Raw genomic sequence first — 21,063 nt, 5'->3', positions numbered from 1 at the left:
CTAGTGTGTGCCTGAGGAAGGTTGTGTTGGGCAGGCATGAAAGATTTGGTCAACAGGATTCAAGAGCTGGAAGTAACCTGTAAACACAGGTGGTTATTTGAACTCCTTGTCTCAGGATTTGATGGCAGTGGCGGACAGCATTTCCAGTGCTGACACCCTGGGTATGTTTGCCAATATGTGTACTGTAAACAGTCTAAATTGTGCTAAAATGGTGGTTACTCAAAATCATTATCTTTTTACAAGGAAGAGTCTGCCAGTCCCAGGGTACCACCTGTTGAACTGATAGCCACTTGGATGAGCTAGCTCGGGTAGGAAATGGAAATCTGAGGAAAGTGATGCAGAAAAGAAAGAGGTGGGGCGCAGCTTCAGGCAATAAATTATTACCTCTTTTTGTGCTGAGAAGAGAGGTAAGGCCCTCTTGATTTCTTTATCTCATTTTATCTCCGATTCTCAAATGTCTTTTGCAATAGGTAAAAGCCTTCTGTTCATCTTGCATCTTTCACTGTTGGACTGATTCCCTCGCACCATTGGCAGAACTTACCAAGGAGGAAATATTTTGACAGAGTTTAGAATTACTAGTAGAGGTGAGAAAGGAACTGGAAGGAAAACAATGTTTCAAATTATTTTCTTTTGCCAGTGCATCAGAAAAGGCTCTTTCCTGCAGCTTGCAGACTTCACAGAAGTTTTTTGGTGTCTTTTCTCAGTGTTTATCCTCTCCAAAATAACAAAAAACAACTTTTGCCCGTGTGATTACCACTTGGAATCACAGCATAGCAACATGTCCTGTGAGACTGTGATTGCCAAGCTGCATGAGGATGGAGAGCTTAAGGTGCTTGTGAAAAAATCCTGTGCGTTGCTGGGTGCGCACCTCTGTCTGAGGTGTAATCTATGCCTGCACCAGACAAGCAGCGTGCACTTGTCTGAACAAGGAGCTGCAGCCAGCCAGCAAGCAGAGTTAAGGATTAACCCAAGAATTAGCAAAGACAAAAAGCTTAATATGTACAGCATGGACTAAAGAAACAGCTATGCAGCTGGGAACTAATAGTTCAGCTCCTCATTGGATCATCACCAGGGGGAAAAAACAGCCTGTGCTTAATGAGGTGTTTCTGATCCTCCCCATGTTCCCCTTCCCTGGCCTATGTTAGAAGAATTTGCTAAGAAAACATTAGGCAAATCTACCACACAGCTTCTAACCAGCAGCCGTCCCTGCTCTCTCTTCCCCTCCCCCACATCACCCTTTCACAAACTCCCCACCACCCTCATCCTTCCAATTTTGTCACTAGATCTTCCAGCTCTAATTTCAGACTTCCTTTCCTGACAGTTGTCTTTGCATCTGCCATCTTCCTCCTCCCATCCAGCAAGGAAAAAAAGCCTTTCTTACTTGAATTAGAGCTGGATTCATGAGGTTCCAGCAAGTCTGCAAGAAAATGTGTTGGGGATGCCAAACATGAGTGACATCCAAGACAGCAGTTGCTTGGCAGCCCAGTGGAGACCCAGATTGACTCGAACTGGTGTCTTCCCTTTGTCACAACAGTGCTGTGCATCTGCCTCCTGCCTGAGGCGAGAGGGTCTTGTAGGTTAGAAGGGATGCTGGGCCACAGTGGTCCGGAGAGCCAGAGGGACACGGGACAGTAGGCATTGTCACGAATGCTGCCAGTGTAGGGCCCTGGTGAAACCAGCTGCTGGCCCTGCCCATGTGCTTATCAACTTGCAGCGACACCTACGATCTTCTCTGCCTTCTGACATTCTTTGCAAAAGATAAACAGACACGCAATGATTTCCTTAGTTTCAACACATGTAGTCAAAGTGCTACTTACAGCGTGATCCGAAACCCTTTGTGTCTTTGATTAGTCATTCCTCAGGTCAAACTATATTTAAAATAAGGAAACCTGGTAGAATGGAAGGTGCCCCACCTTTTTAAGAAGAAGCTTTAGTTGTATAACTAAAGACTGGTCTTCATTTCTTGGCTGGTAACTTCCTCCTCTCACCACACCTACTGTTACAGGGAAAAAAAAAAAAAAAGGGAGAGCAAACTGTTGTCAGAGACAGCAGACACATGCCAAAGAAATTGTGGGATCCTTACAAGCTTCTACCCGTAGAAGTTCCATGTGGAAGTCCATATGCTGAGGCTGTGTGTCGCGTTTATCTACCTTTTGTATGGGGTGAAAACAGGTAAGAAATCAACCATTTCTTTTGCATTTTCTTGTCAAATATAACATGCTTTCTGTGCTTTGCAGAAACATGAATATATCTACCCTCTGCATTATAGTTACTGCTTAGGGTTTTTTCTCTAGCATTATTTATTTTGGCAAAGCAAATTGGTTACATGAATGTAGTCAGCTCTAAGAGTTCCAAATGTAAAACCAGAAGTCATTTTTATTATCTTTTCCTCCCTTTGCAAACATTTCTCTTATATAAGTACTATCCACCGACACTGAAAATGTCATTTGAAATCTTCCGAGAAGAATGATTTCTTTTCAGCAGTGTCTTATATGACAGACGCGAAGGATGAATTACCATTTATGAACAATAAGCTTCGTTTGATATCCTCGCAGCCCTATCAAGAACCAACCTGTGTAACAATAAACAAATGTACTGCCTTGTGTTAGCATACACATGGGAGCAAGTCAAGTTACAGCTCTCTGCTTTGTAGGGAAAACAAACAGGATTAAAAAAAAAACCCGAACAGTGTTCTTATAAATACTAACTTGTATTTCATCAGGTTCTCTGGAGCAATATTTGGGGTTGTATTTTGCTTAGTTTGTTAAATATGCTGTAGGAAATTAGTCATAAGAAGTGGAAAAAGAGAATTGTGTGAAAAGGCACCAAGGAAACTCAGTGACATACTGAAGCCCAGTTTAAGAGGCAGAGGGCACGATGCTCTTCTCTGTGGAAAAGTGATGGAAATCCTCACTGCTGCTGAGATGTGCTGTGTGGCAGTGAAGCATGTTTACAGCTGGAGACTCATTGATGTGTAAGACCAGTCTGTTGAAACACACTGTAAAATGCCCAGGCAATGTGACAGTGTTTTGAGAGTCAGTGAAACTGCAGAGACACAGAAGCAGCAACACGCTTCTCTGAGGTCCACACAAGGTGTTGTTGGGGTGAGCAGCACCCTTGGCGGGCTCTGTGGCAATACAGTCTCCCAGGGCCCACAGCTAGGACAAGTGCAAATCTGACCAAGTGACCACTGACCTATTGAAGTGAAAATCTGTTGGAACTTCACGTTGCAAGAGGACAGACTGGTGGAGTTAAAAAATTCAGCTGCTATTCTATTCATGTAGGCAGCCTCAAGATCACAGCCCTAGAATTGGGCTGTGCAAACCTGTTGCAAACCCTACCTGTCCATAGGATGAACATCCCAGACAGAAGGAAGAAAAAGCCTCCAAACACACCATCTCCAAGAAAGGAATAAGAGAGACCAGGGGAATGCAGGCTTTAAGTAGCACTGACTATGGTAAATACCACAGTCTGCCTGGGACCATTCCCATGGCTGCAACACTCCCACCTGGTGGTATATAACTTCAGAAGATAGATAGATACAGATACAGATACACATCTTCAGAACGACGTTATTCTGAAGATGCCCCTCCTGCTGCCATAGCACCTCAGAGGCTGATCTCAAGCTCAAGACAAAGATGTCCAGCTCCCCTACAGGAACGTGGGCTTCACAGATTTGTATGCCCCCTGCTACAGATGCTGAGGCATCAGGGCACCTTGCCCGGGAAATTAGTGGTTGCCATCCTATTTTACATATCAGAAAACTGAGCAGAAGGAGAAAAGTGAATTGCCTGAGGCTGTTCAACAAGATAATGGCCAAGGCAGAGCTGGAAGGGAGTTAATGGTACACTGGGGTAATTGCCACATTTATTCACCTTTCCTGAAGGGGTCTGTTGGACACCGGTTTAAGTACAGTGCCAGGGCGTAAGTTCCCACCTCATCTATTTGCTTGCAGAGTTAATCTCAATAAGCCTCTTGCCCCATCAGAGAAATCATGTTGGAGTTTCAAAGACACTTCCAGCCCTTTGAGTAGGATTCACTGTGCTTACCAGAATGAAAAGCAAAGCCAGGATAACTGGCTGTCCTCAGCTTTTGTAACACATGGTGGATGAGTCTGGGATACGCACCAGCCTGCCAGAAGAGAAGCTGGCAGGTTTTCCCCCACTATTAGCACTGATCTGATTTTGTTAATCAAAATAGAACAAATCTAACAGACTCAGTGCCGATACAACAAGGCTTTTTAAACAGTTCCTGTGTTAGGTATTAGCAAATGCCAATCAGCTCTTTAAAAGCTCTTCTTTACCAGAAGGTTTGGGCTGTTGTGACAAACACAGTGCTCCTCTGGGCCAGTCTCAGCACCATGCTGGAGATACAGAAACAAATTAAGCAACCAGTGCAATCTTGCACCATATAAAAGGTATTCTTGCCTGGCATTTCTGCCCGTATTACTACACCTTCAGTGGCAGTAAAGATGATTACCAATACTATATAATAATACTATACAATAACTAAAACAATTTCTAGTCATTAGTAAAAAATAAATATATTTGTTTATGTTGCAGTAGCACCTAGAGGACAGTTGTTGAGTTTCACTGTATGCTGGTGCATATCAGCAAAAAAAGGTAACTTTTCTCTGCTAGTTAGTTATAAGATCTTCACGTGAGCAGTGTCATAGGAGAACTCTTGCTGCTGTTTCTCTGGAGCATCTCAGCACTGTAAGAGCAAGACGAGAGCAAGCTGGCCAGGAGACAGCCACTCAGGTCACCTTTACTCTTGCAAGCAGGGCCCAGAGTCCCAGTGCCCCTGGGAGCTCTGAGGGAAGTGTTACAGGCACAACACCCTCAGCTCGGAGGCCACAGATTTCAACGGATGTTCCTTGGGCCTGGCCAAGGGCTCATTTTCCACCACTCCTGTCCCACTATTCATATTTTAGCATAGGCTTTACACAGGAAGGACTCCATGGATCTCAAATGTTAAAATTTATTTCTGAATTTATGGTAGCAATTTAAAATATCCAGTTGGACTTAACTGCAACATCCTTGTAGCCTATTAACTTTTATTTCTCGAGCTCCTGGGGCTTCTACAAAGTAATTAGCAGACCTATGGCAACTAAGCAGATTATTTTATGTGCTGGGCACATAGCAGTTATATGACTCTCACGCTCCTGATTTCCATAGGAGGGGAAATGGGAAAGTTGCTCATGGAAACTGTGAGAGTTTCATCATTTAGAAATTAAAATGCACACAGTATTGGAAATTTGCTGGAGCACAATTAGCTTACAGCTGCAGGTTTTCTAAACCCTTATGCCTACTGCACAGCCCTTTAAGCAGCAAAGATCAGGAAGATTTCTCTAGCAACTCCAGCCTGAACAATTATTGAAGCCCAGGGCGTATGTGTGGGAGAGAGACACCCTCTCCCACAAGGTTCTTCAATAAGATTAAGGGGATTTGGGGAGAAGGATTGTGAGCCAGGAAGAGGCTCCAAAACCTGGGAGGGCCTTCGTAAGCAGTGTCTGTCTGGAGACAGTTATTCCATTCCCTGCCAGTACGCTGTTGGAGATTGTATTGGATGCTGAAGGCTCAGCTGGTGTTCTGTTGGAAAAGCAAGGCACAAAGACGGGCTTTCAAATGGCAGAGACCATCCCATAAAGCAGCGCCTACACAAAATTCAGTTACTCTTCAGCTGCGAGTAAAGCAGTACCAGTAACATATCTCAGGCAGTCAAAGGGTGTCCCATTTTGCAGTCTGAAATAGCAGGCTGCATCTGCACGTACCAATGAAGCGCTGAGCTCCCCTCACAACAGCAAGATCCTCTGCAGCTTGTCAGCTCCAGACTGCAGTTACAAACCAACCGCAAGGGCATCTCTTTGCCCTAGAACTTGTCCAGAGCACCTGGGAGTGCTCTCAAACCCATACAGCAACCATTCTGCTTATCAGTCTCTAACATCTTCCTCATGCTAGTGGGATTTTGGGTGAAAGTCTGTGCCATCTCCCAGCTGCTAGTGGAAGCAGCACTGTGCCATTTCAGGGAATGCTGCTCCGAGAAGGTACACTCGCTGTCTGCTCCAACATGGCAAGAAAACCTAAGTTTCAGGGTAACTGCAGTCATGAACATGATGGAGAGGAAAGGAGCAGCCCCAACTCAGACGGTTCACAACATATGTTCCTCTGCCTGTGCAGGGCTGGCAGGCAGAACAGGTCAAAGCAAACACATTGGTGCTAACCTCGGGATTGCCACATTGTGCTCTTTTTAGAACCTGGGGAGACATGCCCTGCATTCACAGCTCTCAGCTTCGGCAGCGCTTTGATAGGGACAGAGCTGAAAGTGAAGCTGCTGCTCTACACCAGACAGAACCCATCCTGTGCTGAAGAGCTCAACTCAACTGCCTCCAGGTATCTAGATGTAACCAAGAAAACTACCTTCATCATCCACGGATACCGACTCACAGGCTCTGCCCCAGTCTGGATCCATGACTTGGTACATCTCCTGCTGTCTGTAGGAGACATGAACGTCATCCTTGTGGACTGGAACCAGGGGGCAACAACTCTCATCTACAGTAATGCTTCCAGAAACTGCAAAAAAGTTGCTGAGATTCTGAAGCAACTTATTGATGAAATGTTGGTAAGTTGAATGTTCGCACTATGATAGTCATTAATGCACAGTATGTAAAGGGCACAAAGGAAGTGTTTACAAACAGCAAGATGTATTATAAGGTATTAATACATTAATTTTTGGAAGTGCAGCTATACTGCAGTGCCAAATTCTACCCTCAGACTTGGTATGAGGGTATTTTGTTGCAATATTCAGTTTCCACTCTAAGCCTTTAAATTTCTGGACACAAAAGTCTACAGACTTGTTACATGCATAGAAACTACTTCTGCTTTCTGCATGTCCAAAGCTTATGGGGATCAGCTACAGCTCACAGCCGCTCTAAGCTGTTGCACAGGCACAGCAAGGATGACACTGGGTCATTAGCATCGTTGTGTCTGCTAACTCTTTGCAGGAACCACACGTGAGGCAACCGGAGTGGTACTCATGTGGTCCATGAATACTCATTCCTGTCCACACTTGCAGTCACGGCCCCTGGAAAATAAAACCATCACCCGAACTGTTCTCATCACAGCTGGCTCAGACACAGGCCTCAAACATGAGCACTGGCTGTACTGTGGCACTATCAAAGGGGGAATATTTACAGAATGGAACACATCAAGGGAAAATTTGGGAAAAGTAGGGAGATACAATTACCTTCCTCCTCCTGATACTTTTTTATGACTTTCAAGTGCCTAAAATCTGTGACCAGAAGTACTTTTAAATCTCAGGTTGACGGAGCATCACTCGACTCCTTGCACATGATAGGAGTGAGCCTGGGAGCACACATCTCTGGCTTTGTGGGACAGATGTTTGATGGTACGCTTGGAAGAATCACAGGTAAGCCCTTGCTCCCGTCAGTCCTTTTTCCTTCAAGGATAGCTGTCCACCGTGAGTGGAGTGAGCTGCAGAGTGCTGAAGGGATGCCACACGCGTGCTTTGCATTGCAGGCCTTGACCCAGCAGGCCCCTTGTACAGAGGAAAGCCGCCCAGTGAGAGGCTGGATCCTACAGATGCACAGTTTGTTGATGTCATTCATTCAGACACCGTTGGTATGTGACATTTCTCCTATTTCCCATCACAAAGAAAGCTAGAGACTGATGGGGAGCACAGGAAAGTAGGGGCTCTGGCAGGCAGCAGTGCTGGGGGCATCCTTGCTCCTTTGGCCCAGCAGGAAAGCAGTCTCCTTCACTGGTGCTGTGCAGGGCACTCCGGTCCTGTGTCGCCCACACTGTCAAAGGCACTCCCTCAGGAGCTGCTGGTTTGTCTTTCAAAACATGCTGCTGTTCTATAGCAATTATAGCCTCCTGGCCCATGAATTACAAGGACTTAGGCAGACCACCTGCAGCAGTGCAGGAGTGCCCTGTTGCTACTGCAGCACACGGTCCTGCCAGAGCAGCTGCACATCGACAGCACACTGCGGAGCCGGGCTGCCGCCAAGCACGTGCCGTCTAAGAAGGTAGTCACACCGCTCAACGCCTTGCACAGCAGATCAGTTATCCCCAACCCTGTGGCTCCCTGAATGATGCTTCCAGTCTTCATCCCACCTCCCCCGGGCTAAACCTTCATCTGAGGGTGAATCCAGAATCTCCCGCAGCCCACTCCTTTCCCAACCATCTTCAAATCCGCCAGCCAGGCCAGCAGCGTGATGCAAGCCCTCCACTCTGCTCCCACAGGTAACCTACCCCTAGCACTTGGCTTTCCCACATCATTGCTGCCTCCTGTCTTCTCCCAGCCCTGCCAGGAAGTTGGACTTCAGCAGCACAGCAATACCCAGTGTTTCACATCCCTTTCCCTCTCCTGCATACAGCAACACAAAAAGCCAAATTTTGTACTGTCACACACAGAGACTTTTTTTAGGTATTTGATACCGTTGCTAAAATAACACAGCTGGGTCACAACCATTTGGCCTGCTGCCTAAACAGATGAATGACATTAATATTTCTGCACAGGCAGGCATCCTAGAGCTAAATAACTATTATTTTTCCCAGTTAGTTTCTTATGTTTTCTTCTTCTGCATTTTACGATTTAATATTCCCTGATATTTTCTTTTGTCAGTACTAGGTTACAGAGAAGCATTAGGCCACATAGACTTCTACCCCAACGGTGGGACCAACCAGCCTGGCTGTCCACTGACAATATTTTCTGGTAATTAATTCTGCCTTGAATTGCACAAACACTGACAAAATGTTTCCAATCAGAAAAAGAGGAGGTCAGAGAAACAGCATCACTGCTTAGAAAATACATGAAAACCATATTCTGGGAAAGCTGCGACAGCAATCTCTTCCCAGCATCGATGTGGCACACTGACGTAACAACAGAAGTTTAGCTGATGTGCACCAGGCAGATATATGAGTCAGGGGTGATCCTTCTGCTCTCTGTCAGAAATGCAAACGGGATTAATTTTCCATGCAAAAAGTCATCAGGTAGATTTGTGCCTTCATTTTGTGAATAGGTTCAGAAAACCCATGGGTTTTTTGTTGGGTTTTTAAAAAAAAAAATTACTTAGAACATATATAAAACCCCAAGGACTAGCAATGGCAAGAACCTGTTCAGAAAACAGGTTCAAGATAAACATGGGGTGAGCAGTTATACCAGATCCAATGCACCTTTCTTGACAGTGACAGACAGTGCAATCTGGCAAGTACAGCCCTAGTCTTGAATGCAAGAAGGCATTTTTCCTTTCCAGCCTGGCAGCAGAGCTGGTTTTATGAAACCTGGGTGAAGAAGATATCTCACAGAAGAAAAGGCAGTAATATGAACTCAACCCTTATCAGACCCAAGAGAATCTACATAGGAAACCAGCCTGAAACAAAAATCCATAGGAAATGAGGCTTCACTCATTTTGTTATGCCTTTCTAAAGAGTTTTTTACACCAAAATGAAAACCCATGTGCAAAAAACATAAGGCAATATCCAGCTGTCAGGCCTGAACTCAGAGAGGAGAGAACACCTGAGATGGAATAGGATCCATAGCTGGATCCTCTGGAGCTGCAGCAACAATACAAACAAATACGTTTTTAAAACCAAAAAAGACAAGAACAGTAGACACAGGCAGAGCTGAGTGCACTCAAAGGCAGAAGCTAGTGCTCACTAACTGTTCTGCCACAGCCCAGTACTCCCCAGTGCTGTCTGTTGTGTTCAGACTGGTTAGTGACTGTCCGCTGGTGTGTCCTTCTTTGCTAGTGCATTAATACTGTTTTCCCAAAGCATGAGAATTGCTAACAAAATATTTCTTCCCTATGTATGATTAAGGATTGCAGTATTTTAAATGTGACCACCAGAGGTCTGTTTTCCTGTTCATGTCATCCCTGAAACAGAGCTGCAATATTACTGCCTACCCGTGTGACTCATACAGAAATTACAGGAATGGCAAATGTACCAGCTGCGAAACTTTTTGGCCTATGCCATGCCCCATCCTAGGTAAGAGGGAATGTAAACACATCGTGAATGCACGTGTCTGGCAGAGCTGCCCATCATTACTGTAACTTGGTATGTGACAAACATTTTGCTAAAGGACTAACACAACACAGTGCTTTGCAAAAGCAGGTAAGTTGTTTCCACTGAGGTTTTTGAGCTGGTCTCCTTCACTTCTGCAGGGGTACAAGCCTCCGCTGCAGGCAAAAGAAGTCTGAGAAGTTTCCCTGCACCTTGTACAGCCATATCACATTATGATCCAGAACAGAAATCCACATGTAAAGGATCCAGAACTAGAAAAGCCAAAACAAGTCTCGGGATCTTTACACTACAGTCACAGAAACAATGAAGTCTATTAGTTGCAGAGTTTGAGGGACAGGGGCATGTTCTTGCTAAAGCAGCCTCTTTTCTGAGGAATATTCAGCACAACAAACCCCTCTTGACTCGAAAAGGAATGGCAGAGGGGTGAACAAAGGGTATTCTGTTTTTTTGTAACTGACCCACAGAGATGTCCCAGCCTGGATGTGATAGCCCAGCTTCAGGCTGCCATTTCTGAAACGTTGATGCTAAAACCCCTGACACTTCCAGAAATGAACCTGCAAAGCTAAGGGGGTTGATTTTCATTCTGCACTGCAAAATGAAATCCTTCTTGACCATGGAAATCAGATGTGGAAAAAGATCAATCTTAAAATAAGTGCTGAGCCATAACCAGGCATATTTAGACACTCAGTTGGCTTTAGTTACACAAGTAAAATTAAGCCCTGGTATAAGTCTACAGAGTACGGGATCATGTGCCACAGTACTACCTTGCAGCTGCCAAGCAATATACTATTTCTTAAATACTTGCTTTGTTATTTTCAGCAATTTAGTTGCTTATATACCTATGCAGTAACTCTCTGTTTCATTTTCAAACTGTCATCTATAGGCTATTATGCCCATAAGTGGAAAAGCTATTTAACACAACAGAGCCATCCAGTGACAAGTATGTTTTTTGATACAGCGGACAAAGAGCCGTTCTGCAGTAAGTGACTAAGATTTCTGAGATGATTTTTCTTTGTGTCTTGCCTCCTTCAGCAACAGCCGTGCAGAGATGGTTAGTTGCTGTTGGCATCATAGCCAGCATTTCAGAAACAAAGCCAGTGACTGCTGGATAGAATTGTTCCCAGCTGCAGTCTTGCCATTGCATTCCCTATCTGCAAACCTGCCCGGGACTGTGAAAGCCGACGACTCGCTAGAGATGTGCAAGAACAGACTCATCTTGCTTAGGAAGCTAGGAGATTTGTTGAGAACACGCAAATGAACCATGAAAGGGTAGTTCCTAAACTGTGTTTCACAACAACACACCATTCTTTTGTGCAAGAAAGAGGTGTGTGGGATTGATGAGAGTCAAAGACATGCTCTGAGCTAAACAGGTAAAAAAGCTACCCTGGGCAAAAGCGAAGGGAACAGGGAAAGGGTCCAGGCAAGGGAGAATCTGTGGGGAAAAAAGGTTTCACAAAGGTTTCTCCTCACCCCCACGATCACTGACTTACCAAGCCATGGGCAGGGATTATGGCCTGAGCTCCAGTGCTCATCAACAAGTAAATTCAGTGATTTGCCGATCAGAGTGAAGAACGAACAATTCTGCCCCGTGGTAGAGAAGACAAATCAAGGATGCCAAGAACAGAAATGAAGGGGTTCAGAGGCGGACAGGAGGAAGAAAAGGCAACCTGAAAGTGAATGGGGAGGGCAGGGAGTGAAAGGCAGCATGCCGAAAGCTATACAGAGAGGCCACCTTGCAAGCCACTTGTGTAACCCTCGCTCTAGTGCTTTCCCAGACATCTCTTAATATCTCTGTTAGAAATCTCTGCAAAGGGAGATGGAAGCAGGAAGGAGAAAGAGATTTAAGAGATAAATTGAGGGGGTTATGTCAGATGAGCAAATGGGAGAAAGACATCATCCACCTGCAGCTCAGCTCCCACCCAGGCATGCAGCTGGGCTGGAAAGCAGAGCGAGTGTGCAGAGCTCTCTCTCTCGAGCTCTCTCTCTCGAGCTCTCTCTCTCCTTCCTCAGTTTATCACTACTTTGTGGATATTATTACATGGAACAAGGACACCAGAAGAGGCACCTTCAGCATTGTACTAGCTGATGAGACCGGGAAGAAGGCAGAATCTAAAGTTAATCCGTAAGTCTTACCGATGTGCTGTTCTGTGAATGTTAGCAAACACTTGGTGCAGCTGCACCTGGGAGGAGGCAAGATACCCTCCCCTAATTTCTCTGCTGATACTTGACAGTGTACGTGCTTTCAGGGCTTCCCTGGTGCTATGTGGTTTTCACAGACTCTCCCAGTGCAAGTCGGCTGACAGCCCTGTCCTTTGGTTTGGGCCTTTCTCAGTCCTGTAAAGGACTGAAGTGGACAGTCTCAGCCAGTGGCACGGCTGTGCTAGGCTTCCACTAAAGCAGGAGGAAAAACACATCTCCCCCTCTTTCCTTCCCCTTCCAGCTAGCATCCCTTTCCAGCTCCAGGTGCCCAAGACAGCTGGGATGAACCTGGGCCTGAGTACGTAACATCCAAATCAATTCATTCCACTCAGAGAGGCAATTAATGACTGGTGTTTATGTGGACATGCAAATTCCTGACTGATCTAAACACACTTCAGCAAACAAGTCCTGCTCAACTAGTTTTCCCAAGTATCTCTAACTGCATACTCTCTCAGCCCTATCTGCCTGCACCGGAGCAATCTGCATAGCTCCCTGGGGCTGCACAACAGGACTACCCACCCTGCCCAGCCTGCGACAGCCCACCAGGCAGCATGCTTACACACACACATCATAAACACCTTTGACAGGTTAAAACTTGTCCTGTTTGTCAGGCCTCCTAACACTTCTACAACAAGGCCAGTCATTTTCAGTGTTGCAACAGGGACGTGCTTCCAGTCACATCTGCACTCCTCGCCCTCCATAAGGGCAACCTTAAACTACAGCCATACGGCTATACAAAGAACGTGTTGTGTGGACACAGCGTCCTTGCGAGCAGCCCTGCCGATGTTGCACCGACACCAGTGTGGTTTTCATGCATATCTCAAAGTGGAACTGGCCATTCTGTCAAAAAGGACCAAGGTCTAACCCCAGCCTTGTGAGGCTTCACATCTTTAAGTCTTGTGCTCTCTTCCCATCCTGAGCAGCTGGATTACTCTCCGTTAATTTCAGTCACGGAATCTCAGACTGGTCAGGGCTGGAAGGGCCCTCTGGAGATCACCTAGCCCAACCCCCTGCTAAAGCAGGTTCTCCTAGAGCAGGTTGCACAGGATCACATCTGGGCAGGTTTGAATGTCTCCAAAGAAGGAGACCCCACAGCCTCTCTGGGCAGCCTGTGCCAGTGCCCCCTCACCCTCAAGGTAAAATAGTTTTTCCTCATATTCAGATGGCAGTTCCTGTGCTGCAGTCTATGCCCATTGTCCCTTGTCCTTTTGCTGGTCACCACTGAAAAGAGCCTGGCCCCGTCCTCCTGACACTCACTCTTAAGATATTTATATGCATTGATAAGATCTCGGTGTTCTCTTCTCCAGGCTAAACAGCCCCAGCTCTCCCAGCCTTTCCTCATCAGGGAGATGCTCCAGCCCCTCATCATCTTTGCAGCCCTCTGCTGGCCCCTCTCCAGTAGTTCCCCGTCTCTCTTGAACTGGGGAGCCCAGAACTGGACACAGCACTCCAGATGCAGCCTCAGCAGAGCAGAGCAGAGTGGGGCCAACACTGCATTGTTTCACACACACTTCTGCTGCATTTGCCAGAAGAGAACTACCAGAAATTTAGTTGGGGGCATTCATACCCCCCAGGTACAGTGTTCCACTTGTAGAGCTACCTCAGCCATGCAGCGCTGTTACAAACAGATCTTTATATACAGCAACGTATTCTGCAAACTCCATGGATGACCCAGTGTTCAGATCTGCACAGCCAGCCTGGTACAGACATCATTTGGGTCTAGTCCCCTCAGGTTCAAAGCAGAAGCACTGTGAGGATTCTGGTTTGGGACTAGAGCAGACAGCATCAGACCTCTGTGTCCCGACTTCCACCCCAAGTAACCAAGTGCACAAGTGGCTGAGCAGGTTCACACCTGGAGACCCGAATCCATACCCATTTCCTGTAAATCACAAACTAATCATAAGTTCAGTCCTCCTCCCCCGACACTGTTTCTAATATTGTACTGAATACATTAAAAATGGTGCCATTCCCTTGGTGGCTCTCTGACACTTTGTCTGCTTTATCTTTAGAGAAGCTGCAGCTTTTCAGCAGTACAACCATATCACTCTGCTAATTGGATTCGACCAAGATTTTGAAAATGTAGAAAAAGTTTCCTTGACGTTTTCCACAGGATCTGTCATTGGCCCAAAATTCAAGCTCAGGATTCTCCAAGTGAGGTTCCGGTCACTTACAAGTCCAGAAAGGTAAGCAGAGGTTTATAAAACATTTCTGTGGTTGCAGACTGGACAGAAGTAAACAAATCTCCCAGATTCCTGACCTGGCTGAGTTTGTCTAGAAGAATTAGATTTATTTCATATTTAATAATTCTTGTACACATATCTTGGGAATAAATTCCACCTTAAGTCCACGCGTACAAACCCCACAGCTGAATACCTACTTCAACACAGAGGTTCTCTTCTTGTAATGGAAACATGTAATTAATGGTCTGACTCTGATGTGGTCTGACTTCTTAACCTTTGGTCAGGAAAATGACCTTTGAGAAGCTGCTCAGGCCTGAACTCTGGGCTGAAGGTAAATGCAACTCTCAGGGAAATACAGATGCCCAGTCTCAAATACACATTTTATATCTCAGTCAATTTCTATGTCCAGTCAGGCAGGGAGATTAATTTACTCCTGGAATTCCAGTAACTGGGAGCTGCTGGCTGCTATGCCCCAAAGCACTGAATACTGCACACAACATCATGAGGTACTGACCAGGTCATTTGCTGATGAGATTTCTACAGCTGCTTCAGTCACCTCATTAACCTCCTCCTGCTCTGCAGTCCTACCCTTAAGCTTCTCCGATTTCTGGGGCACCTTTGGAGGATGGGATCTCTGCCTGAGCTCAGCAAGTACTGAATCTCTTAGGCTGACCTTGTGTGCAAGGACAGTACGTGGACATCAAACCATACCACGCTTTAGATTTGGGCTAAAACAAGGATTGCATATCAGAGAGTCAGAAGGGTCAAGCAAAAAAGGAGAGAGCTGCAGTACGTACTCCTTTGCAGTTTGTGAAGATCTGCTACCCTTGGCCTTGGAATAAGGAAAAGATTGATAAGCAATCTTTTTGCTAATAAGCAAAGTCCTTCTGCAGCTCCTCCTTGCTGACATTCCCTTTCTCCTGTCCTACATCTCCACAGTCACTTCCAGCTCCAGATCCACAGTCTTTGAAAAAGTAGATGCAAATGCCCAAACATTTCATCAGAGGCTGTCCACCTTCCCCTAGGAGGGGCTGCTACAGGCTACAAGCACAGTTGCACGACTATTTTAAAACCATTAAGTAATCAGTCACTGCCACAGGGAGGGACGTCTTGCCCTCTTGTCCTTCTCTGCACCAGGGCTAACGCTTATGTGGCCCCAGGTGAAAGCCTGCGTATTTCCTCTGGGTTTCGGCTGGGCGAGCTCTAAGGCAGACCAGTGCCTGGTCCCAGCTCAGTGGTGGCACAACCCCTAACGCTGGTACCAGGGAACCGGCAGGGACACGCAGGCGAGCTGGAAGGACCCACCCATGCGGTGGACACTCAAGTGTAGACAGGCTTAAAGGGAACCACAAACTCTGCAGCCAACACCTCAGTTTGCTTGCTGGGTTTTGTGTTCTTTTTTCCACAAGGAAAAGCAAAAGGTAACATAGAAAAGAATGAAAATACGTTCAAGGTATTTCTGACCTCGGTAAGGCTTACACTGACCCTCACTTGAGGTGGTCTTCAAGCTGGTTGTCTTGAGAATGTGACTTATTTTACATAAGCCTCCAGCACGCTGGGAGGCCCGACTGGGGGATGGTACAAGAATGGCTCATTTCTCATTTCTGGCTCATGTTGACTGTTTGTACGCAGACCACATCTGTGCAGGTATGACCTCGTCCTGATGGAGAACACCAAAAAAACCTTCAAGCCCATCCCGTGCTGGAGCAGGAGCTAAGACCCCAACACGTTATTTCTGAATGTTACATCTGAACCTGGCTGGCTGGCGTTTCCAGCCATACGGACACTCGTCTGAAAGCTGCCCAGCGCCGCCCGCGCACCAAGCAACAGCGGGGCCCTCCTGCAGGCTGCCATTTGTAAATGGGGCTGTAGAAGTGACACACACAAAAAACCACCCCTACAAAACCCCAAACAAACAACGACAAAAAAAAGAAAAAAAAAAAAACAAAAAACAACAAACTCAAAAAACATGATGGCGTTGTGTGTTTTTGGAGCACCCCTCCATGGTGGGGCAGAGCCGCCTCACCTCAGGGGCCGGGCTGAGCTGAGGGGCTGCACTGAGCCCTCGGGAGCCGGGCTGGGCTGCGCCCTCCGGGGCCGCGCTGAGCCCTCCGGGGCCAGACTGAGCCCTTCGGGCCCGCGATGCGCCCCCGGGTGCCGAGCCGGGCCGAGGGGCCGCGCTGAGCCCCCGGGGACCGGGCCGAAGGGCCGGGCTGATCCCTCAGGGGCCGGGCCGAGGGGCCGCGCTGAGCCCTCCGGGGCCAGACTGAGCCCTCCGGGGCCGCGCTGCGCCCCCAGATGCCGAGTCGGGTTGAGGGGCCGCGCTGAGCCCCCGGGTGCCGGGCCGAGCTGAGCCCCCGGGTGCCGGGCTGGGCTGAGCCCTCCGGGGCCGGGCTGAGCCCTCAAGGGACCGGGCTAAGGGGCCGCGCTGAGCCCTCCGGGGCCAGACTGAGCCCCCAGGTGCCGAGCCGGGTTGAGGGGCCGCGCTGAGCCCCCGGGGGCCGGGCTGAGCCCTCAGCGGCTGGGCTGAGCCCTCCGGGGCCTGGCCGAGGGGCCGAGCCGATCGCGCAGCACCTCCCCGCGCCTGCGCGTCCCGCCGCGGGACGGGGACGGGGGCGGGGGCGGGCGGCCGGCGGCAGCGGCGGCCCCTCCGCGGGATGTGGCGGCGGCTGGCCGGGCTGCTGCTCACCTTCGCGGCCGCCACGGCCGCCCTGTGGCTGCTGTCGGCGCGGCTGAGCGCGGGGCAGGCGCGCAGGTAGGTGCGGGGGCGGCGGGGACGAGGCGGGCCGGCGCTCCGGGTCTGCCCCCGCCGCTGCCCCGCCGCCTCCCTCAGGCCGCTGCGGTTCCCGTCGGACCTGGAGGAGCTGCGGGAGCTGGCCGAGGCGCTGCGGGACTACGAGCGGCAGCACCGGGGCGCGGCGCTGGCCCTGTTCTGCGCCGCCTACCTCTACAAGCAGAGCTTCGCCATCCCCGGCTCCAGCCTCCTGGTACGGCCGCGCCGGGGGTCGCGGGGGGGAGGTGCGAGCCCCTCGGGGGGACCCTTCGGCACCGGGCCCCGACCGGGCGCTGCTGCGGGGCAGGGCCGGGCCGGGGCCGTGCGGGGCGAGCCGGGGCCTGCCAGGGGGCGGGTCGGCCCGACGCCCCCGAGGAGCCGGGGCGGCCAGCTGGGGGGGCGGCCAGGCTGGGGAGCGCCGGGGTCTCACCGGCCCGTGCCCCGCAGAACGTGCTGGCCGGAGCGCTCTTCGGGCCGTGGACCGGGCTGGCGCTGTGCTCGGCCCTGACGTCGGTGGGAGCGACCTTCTGCTACCTGCTGTCGGGCGCATTCGGAAAGCAGCTCGTCGTCCGCTACTTCCCGGGCAAGGTGGCGCTGCTGCAGGGGAAGGTAGGAGCGGCCCGGCTCTGCGGCACCCGGCCCGGCCCCGGCTGCCTGGGGTGCGCCTAGTGAAAACCCAGCGTGGGCAGGGGATGTGTCCGGCGGGGAAGGGCCTCCTGCCAGCCGGGCTGGGAGCAGGCTGCTCGCAAAGGGGGCCTGTGAAAAATCCCAGATCCCAAGGGAAATCAGAAGTAAGATAACGGATTGATGGGGAAGCCCCTGTGCTCCAGAGCTGCCTCCACCCATCCTGTGCAGCGTTGTACAGCTGGAGGTGGCTGTGCTATCGACTTCCCCATCTCTCATCCAGGTCGGATTCCATTTTCACCACTGGCAGGGAAGGGGCTGCCTCACCATTAGGCTCCCATATGTACCTAAAGCTGCTGCTTTTCATCAGTTCTGGACTGATGTTACAGCATGTTAGAAGAAAACTTACATTCACTTTAGTGTCATGACCGTTCAGATCTTACTGCTGTCTGAAGAGCAGAAAGAATTTGAAATGTTTCTCTCGGCAGGTAGAAGAGAACAGGAGCTGCTTATTTTTCTTCTTGTTGTTCCTGAGGCTGTTCCCCATGACACCAAACTGGTTTCTGAATCTCTCAGCTCCCATTTTAAACATTCCTGTGTCCCAGTTCTTCTTCTCTGTTCTCATCGGTAAGGCCTGGGGAGACTGTCTGAGGGTGCAGCGTGACATTGCTTCTCTCCTGGTCACAGAGCCTTGGGCAGTATGCTGAGCTGGGGAAGGCAGAGTGCAAGGCTTATAGCTGCGACTGCCACATTTAACTCTTTGCCTCCATGCTGCCCTTATACTCAGTCATCTCAGAGCATTTTGCAAATATGTGTGCATCACCAATGCAGTAAAGTTTTGAATCGCACCCCATTCTTTCCATTATGAACACAGATCCCTGTGTCTGGCCTTGGGCAGGAGCATATTTGAGCTAATGTTGCAGGGGCGAACACTAACAGACTTTTTTCTGCTCTGATTTTTTTCAGGTCTTACACCATATAATTTCATCTGTGTGCAGACAGGAGCCATTCTGTCACAAATCACCTCTTTAGATGCCATTTTCTCCTGGGACACGCTGCTCAAACTGCTTGCAATGGCTGTGGCAGCATTGATACCCGGGACCCTCATCAAGAAATACAGCAAGAAGCACTTGAAGCTGGATGAAGACAAGCATGCAGAGTTACTCAATGGCAAAAAGAGCTTGTGATGGCTCAGGTGCCCCAGATTTTGGGGGACTGCCTCACAAAAGCTGCAGGTCTCTGCTCCTGTGGGTTATGTTCTGCATGCTCTGTGCCAGTGTGGACCAAGGACAATTGCAGTTTTTAATTGTTCTTCTCATCTAAGAGGAGGTGTAAGGTTCTTATTTTTAATGAATGTTTAACTGTGCATGTTCTGCACGGAGAGCGCTATACACGGGTTTTGTGAACACTTTGGTTAATTTGCCTCGTTTGTTTTAAAAAAATCTGGAGATGCAGCCTGTGTCTCCAAGTGTGCCTGAGGGTGTTGCCAGCCCACTGCAACTGTACTGGCAAGGGAAAAAAAACTGAGGAATACTAGCATCCTGTGAGGAGGGCAAATCTAAGAACCCCTTAGTGCCTTCCCAGCTCTTCAACATGGGGGCCAAGCACCGGTCACGCTACCCACCCAAGTCACAGGCTTCCCTTGAGCTCCTGTGGGTCTAGCTTTGTGATCCCTGCTAGTCTCGATGGTGTGACTGATGTGGCAGCAGACAACTGCTGCCTGCTCCAAGGCTGAGCCAGGCTAGTTTTCTACCCAGCCTCATCCCTTGGCACCTAGAAGTTCACAGCACAGGGGCCTGTACTGAGCTGCAACAACAGCTATTTTTCACCACCACTCTAGCAGCAGCATTTCCTAGCTCTAGGGCAGGCCCTACTCCCTCTCCAGACCCACGCTCATTTAGCATTTTTGGCCTAAAATGACAAACCATGCCCTTCTGTGCTGTTGGTACCTGTACTACTGCACCTAAGTTGAGAAAAAATTATGTTTCAGGGTCCCTGCTGTGTCTGTAGCAGAGTCCGTGCAATTGTAGAAGACTTCCTCTGATGTTCTGATGTTAAGTAAGCACACCCCGCAACAAAACCATTCAGGATTTGGGGCCAGCTATGAGCTGCCTATGTATCATTCACATGTCAGAACACACAAGACTGACAGACCTCAGAAGCAGTGGCTACTACTCCCCACAAAGACTAAAGGCAGGAGGGGGAGGAATGGATGTGCCTGGCTGGCAGTGATTTGTCCTTGACAAGCACCTTGAATCCTACACATTTGCTCATGTATAGGTTTCAAAATAAGCAGTTAGGCTCTGTCCCAGCTGCTGGGGAACAGTAGCCCCCAGGGATGATACAGTGCTCCTCAGTTTTTGGTATTTGCACCTCCTTGCTCTGTTCCCCACGAGCTTGCCCTCCACTTAGATGGTAAAGTAAGCTTTCTGGCATGGATGGGGCAGATGGGAGACCCCGGAGCACTTGGGAAGCTGACAGTGAATGCTGCATCCGTTTAAGCACCTTCCCCCTCCACAGGGTTGGAACTGAGTGGGACAGCAAGGAGCCCAGGGGGAGAAGCCATGGTGACAGGTTCAATCCCCCAGCTCACATTGCCAAAATCACTCATTTGACAAGAGCAAAAGCCAGCACTTGGGGACACCCGGGGTGCCTGGTAGGCTACGTGTGTCCGACCAAGCCTCTACCCCGCTACTTGGAGCTCCCAGTAGTTCCAGTTCAGTTGTGTTCAGAAACAGGTAACAACAAGCTGCTCACTAACATGGTGTCAGTTACTAAAAGGCTTCGTGACATTATCCCAAAGTACATGAGAAACCATTCCCAGATCACCAGACCAGCCTGAGAAGCTTTGAAGTACACTGGCTTTTTATTCCATGCATTGTTTGCTTTGATAGTCATTCTTGTTTCCATCACTGTACACTGTTCAATACAAAAAAAAAAAAAAAAAAATCATCAAGTTTGTATCAGGAATCCGCAGAGCAGGGACGAGAGAGATGAACACTACTGGACAGGGCCAAGATGAAATGGTTACTTAACACGACAGTGGGGAAGGCAACATTCAGCTCTGGGAGAAAATCTAGGCTAGTGTTCAGGAGCTGTCAGCAGCCATGAGAACTGGATCAGGGTAGTCGGGATGCTGAAAAGGGAACGAACCCACGGTTTACTTCTGTCCCGCAAACGCGGTGTTACTGCGAGAAGGAAGCAGGTCAATGCATGCCTCTCAGCCCCGTACCCTGCTAGA

At 48.9% G+C, this 21,063-nt stretch overlaps 2 protein-coding genes across 2 annotated transcripts; both read left to right on the top strand.

Annotated features, from left to right (window-relative positions):
- The first annotated feature begins 8 nt into the window (after positions 1-8).
- LIPH (lipase H) lies at positions 9-17,019 on the top strand. Its single transcript, XM_080409830.1, has 12 exons — positions 9-584; positions 2,006-2,172; positions 6,254-6,621; positions 7,320-7,428; positions 7,539-7,640; positions 8,647-8,736; positions 9,843-10,010; positions 10,930-11,025; positions 12,057-12,168; positions 14,255-14,428; positions 16,058-16,761; positions 16,944-17,019. Exons 2-11 carry the CDS (start codon positions 2,121-2,123, stop codon positions 16,140-16,142), a joined length of 1,356 nt encoding a protein of 451 aa, XP_080265956.1. The 5' UTR covers positions 9-584; positions 2,006-2,120; the 3' UTR covers positions 16,143-16,761; positions 16,944-17,019.
- Positions 17,016-19,228, top strand: TMEM41A (transmembrane protein 41A). The gene is made up of 5 exons (XM_080409863.1): positions 17,016-17,180; positions 17,259-17,412; positions 17,646-17,807; positions 18,311-18,449; positions 18,789-19,228. The coding sequence occupies exons 1-5, from the start codon at positions 17,083-17,085 to the stop codon at positions 19,007-19,009; spliced, it is 774 nt and encodes a 257-aa protein (XP_080265989.1). The 5' UTR covers positions 17,016-17,082; the 3' UTR covers positions 19,010-19,228.
- The last annotated feature ends 1,835 nt before the right edge of the window (positions 19,229-21,063 follow it).

Source organism: Falco punctatus (assembly GCF_963210335.1).
Source record: "Falco punctatus genome assembly, chromosome: 13".
Classification (NCBI taxonomy): Eukaryota; Metazoa; Chordata; class Aves; order Falconiformes; family Falconidae; genus Falco; species Falco punctatus.
This window is presented reverse-complemented; position numbering and strand designations above follow the sequence as displayed.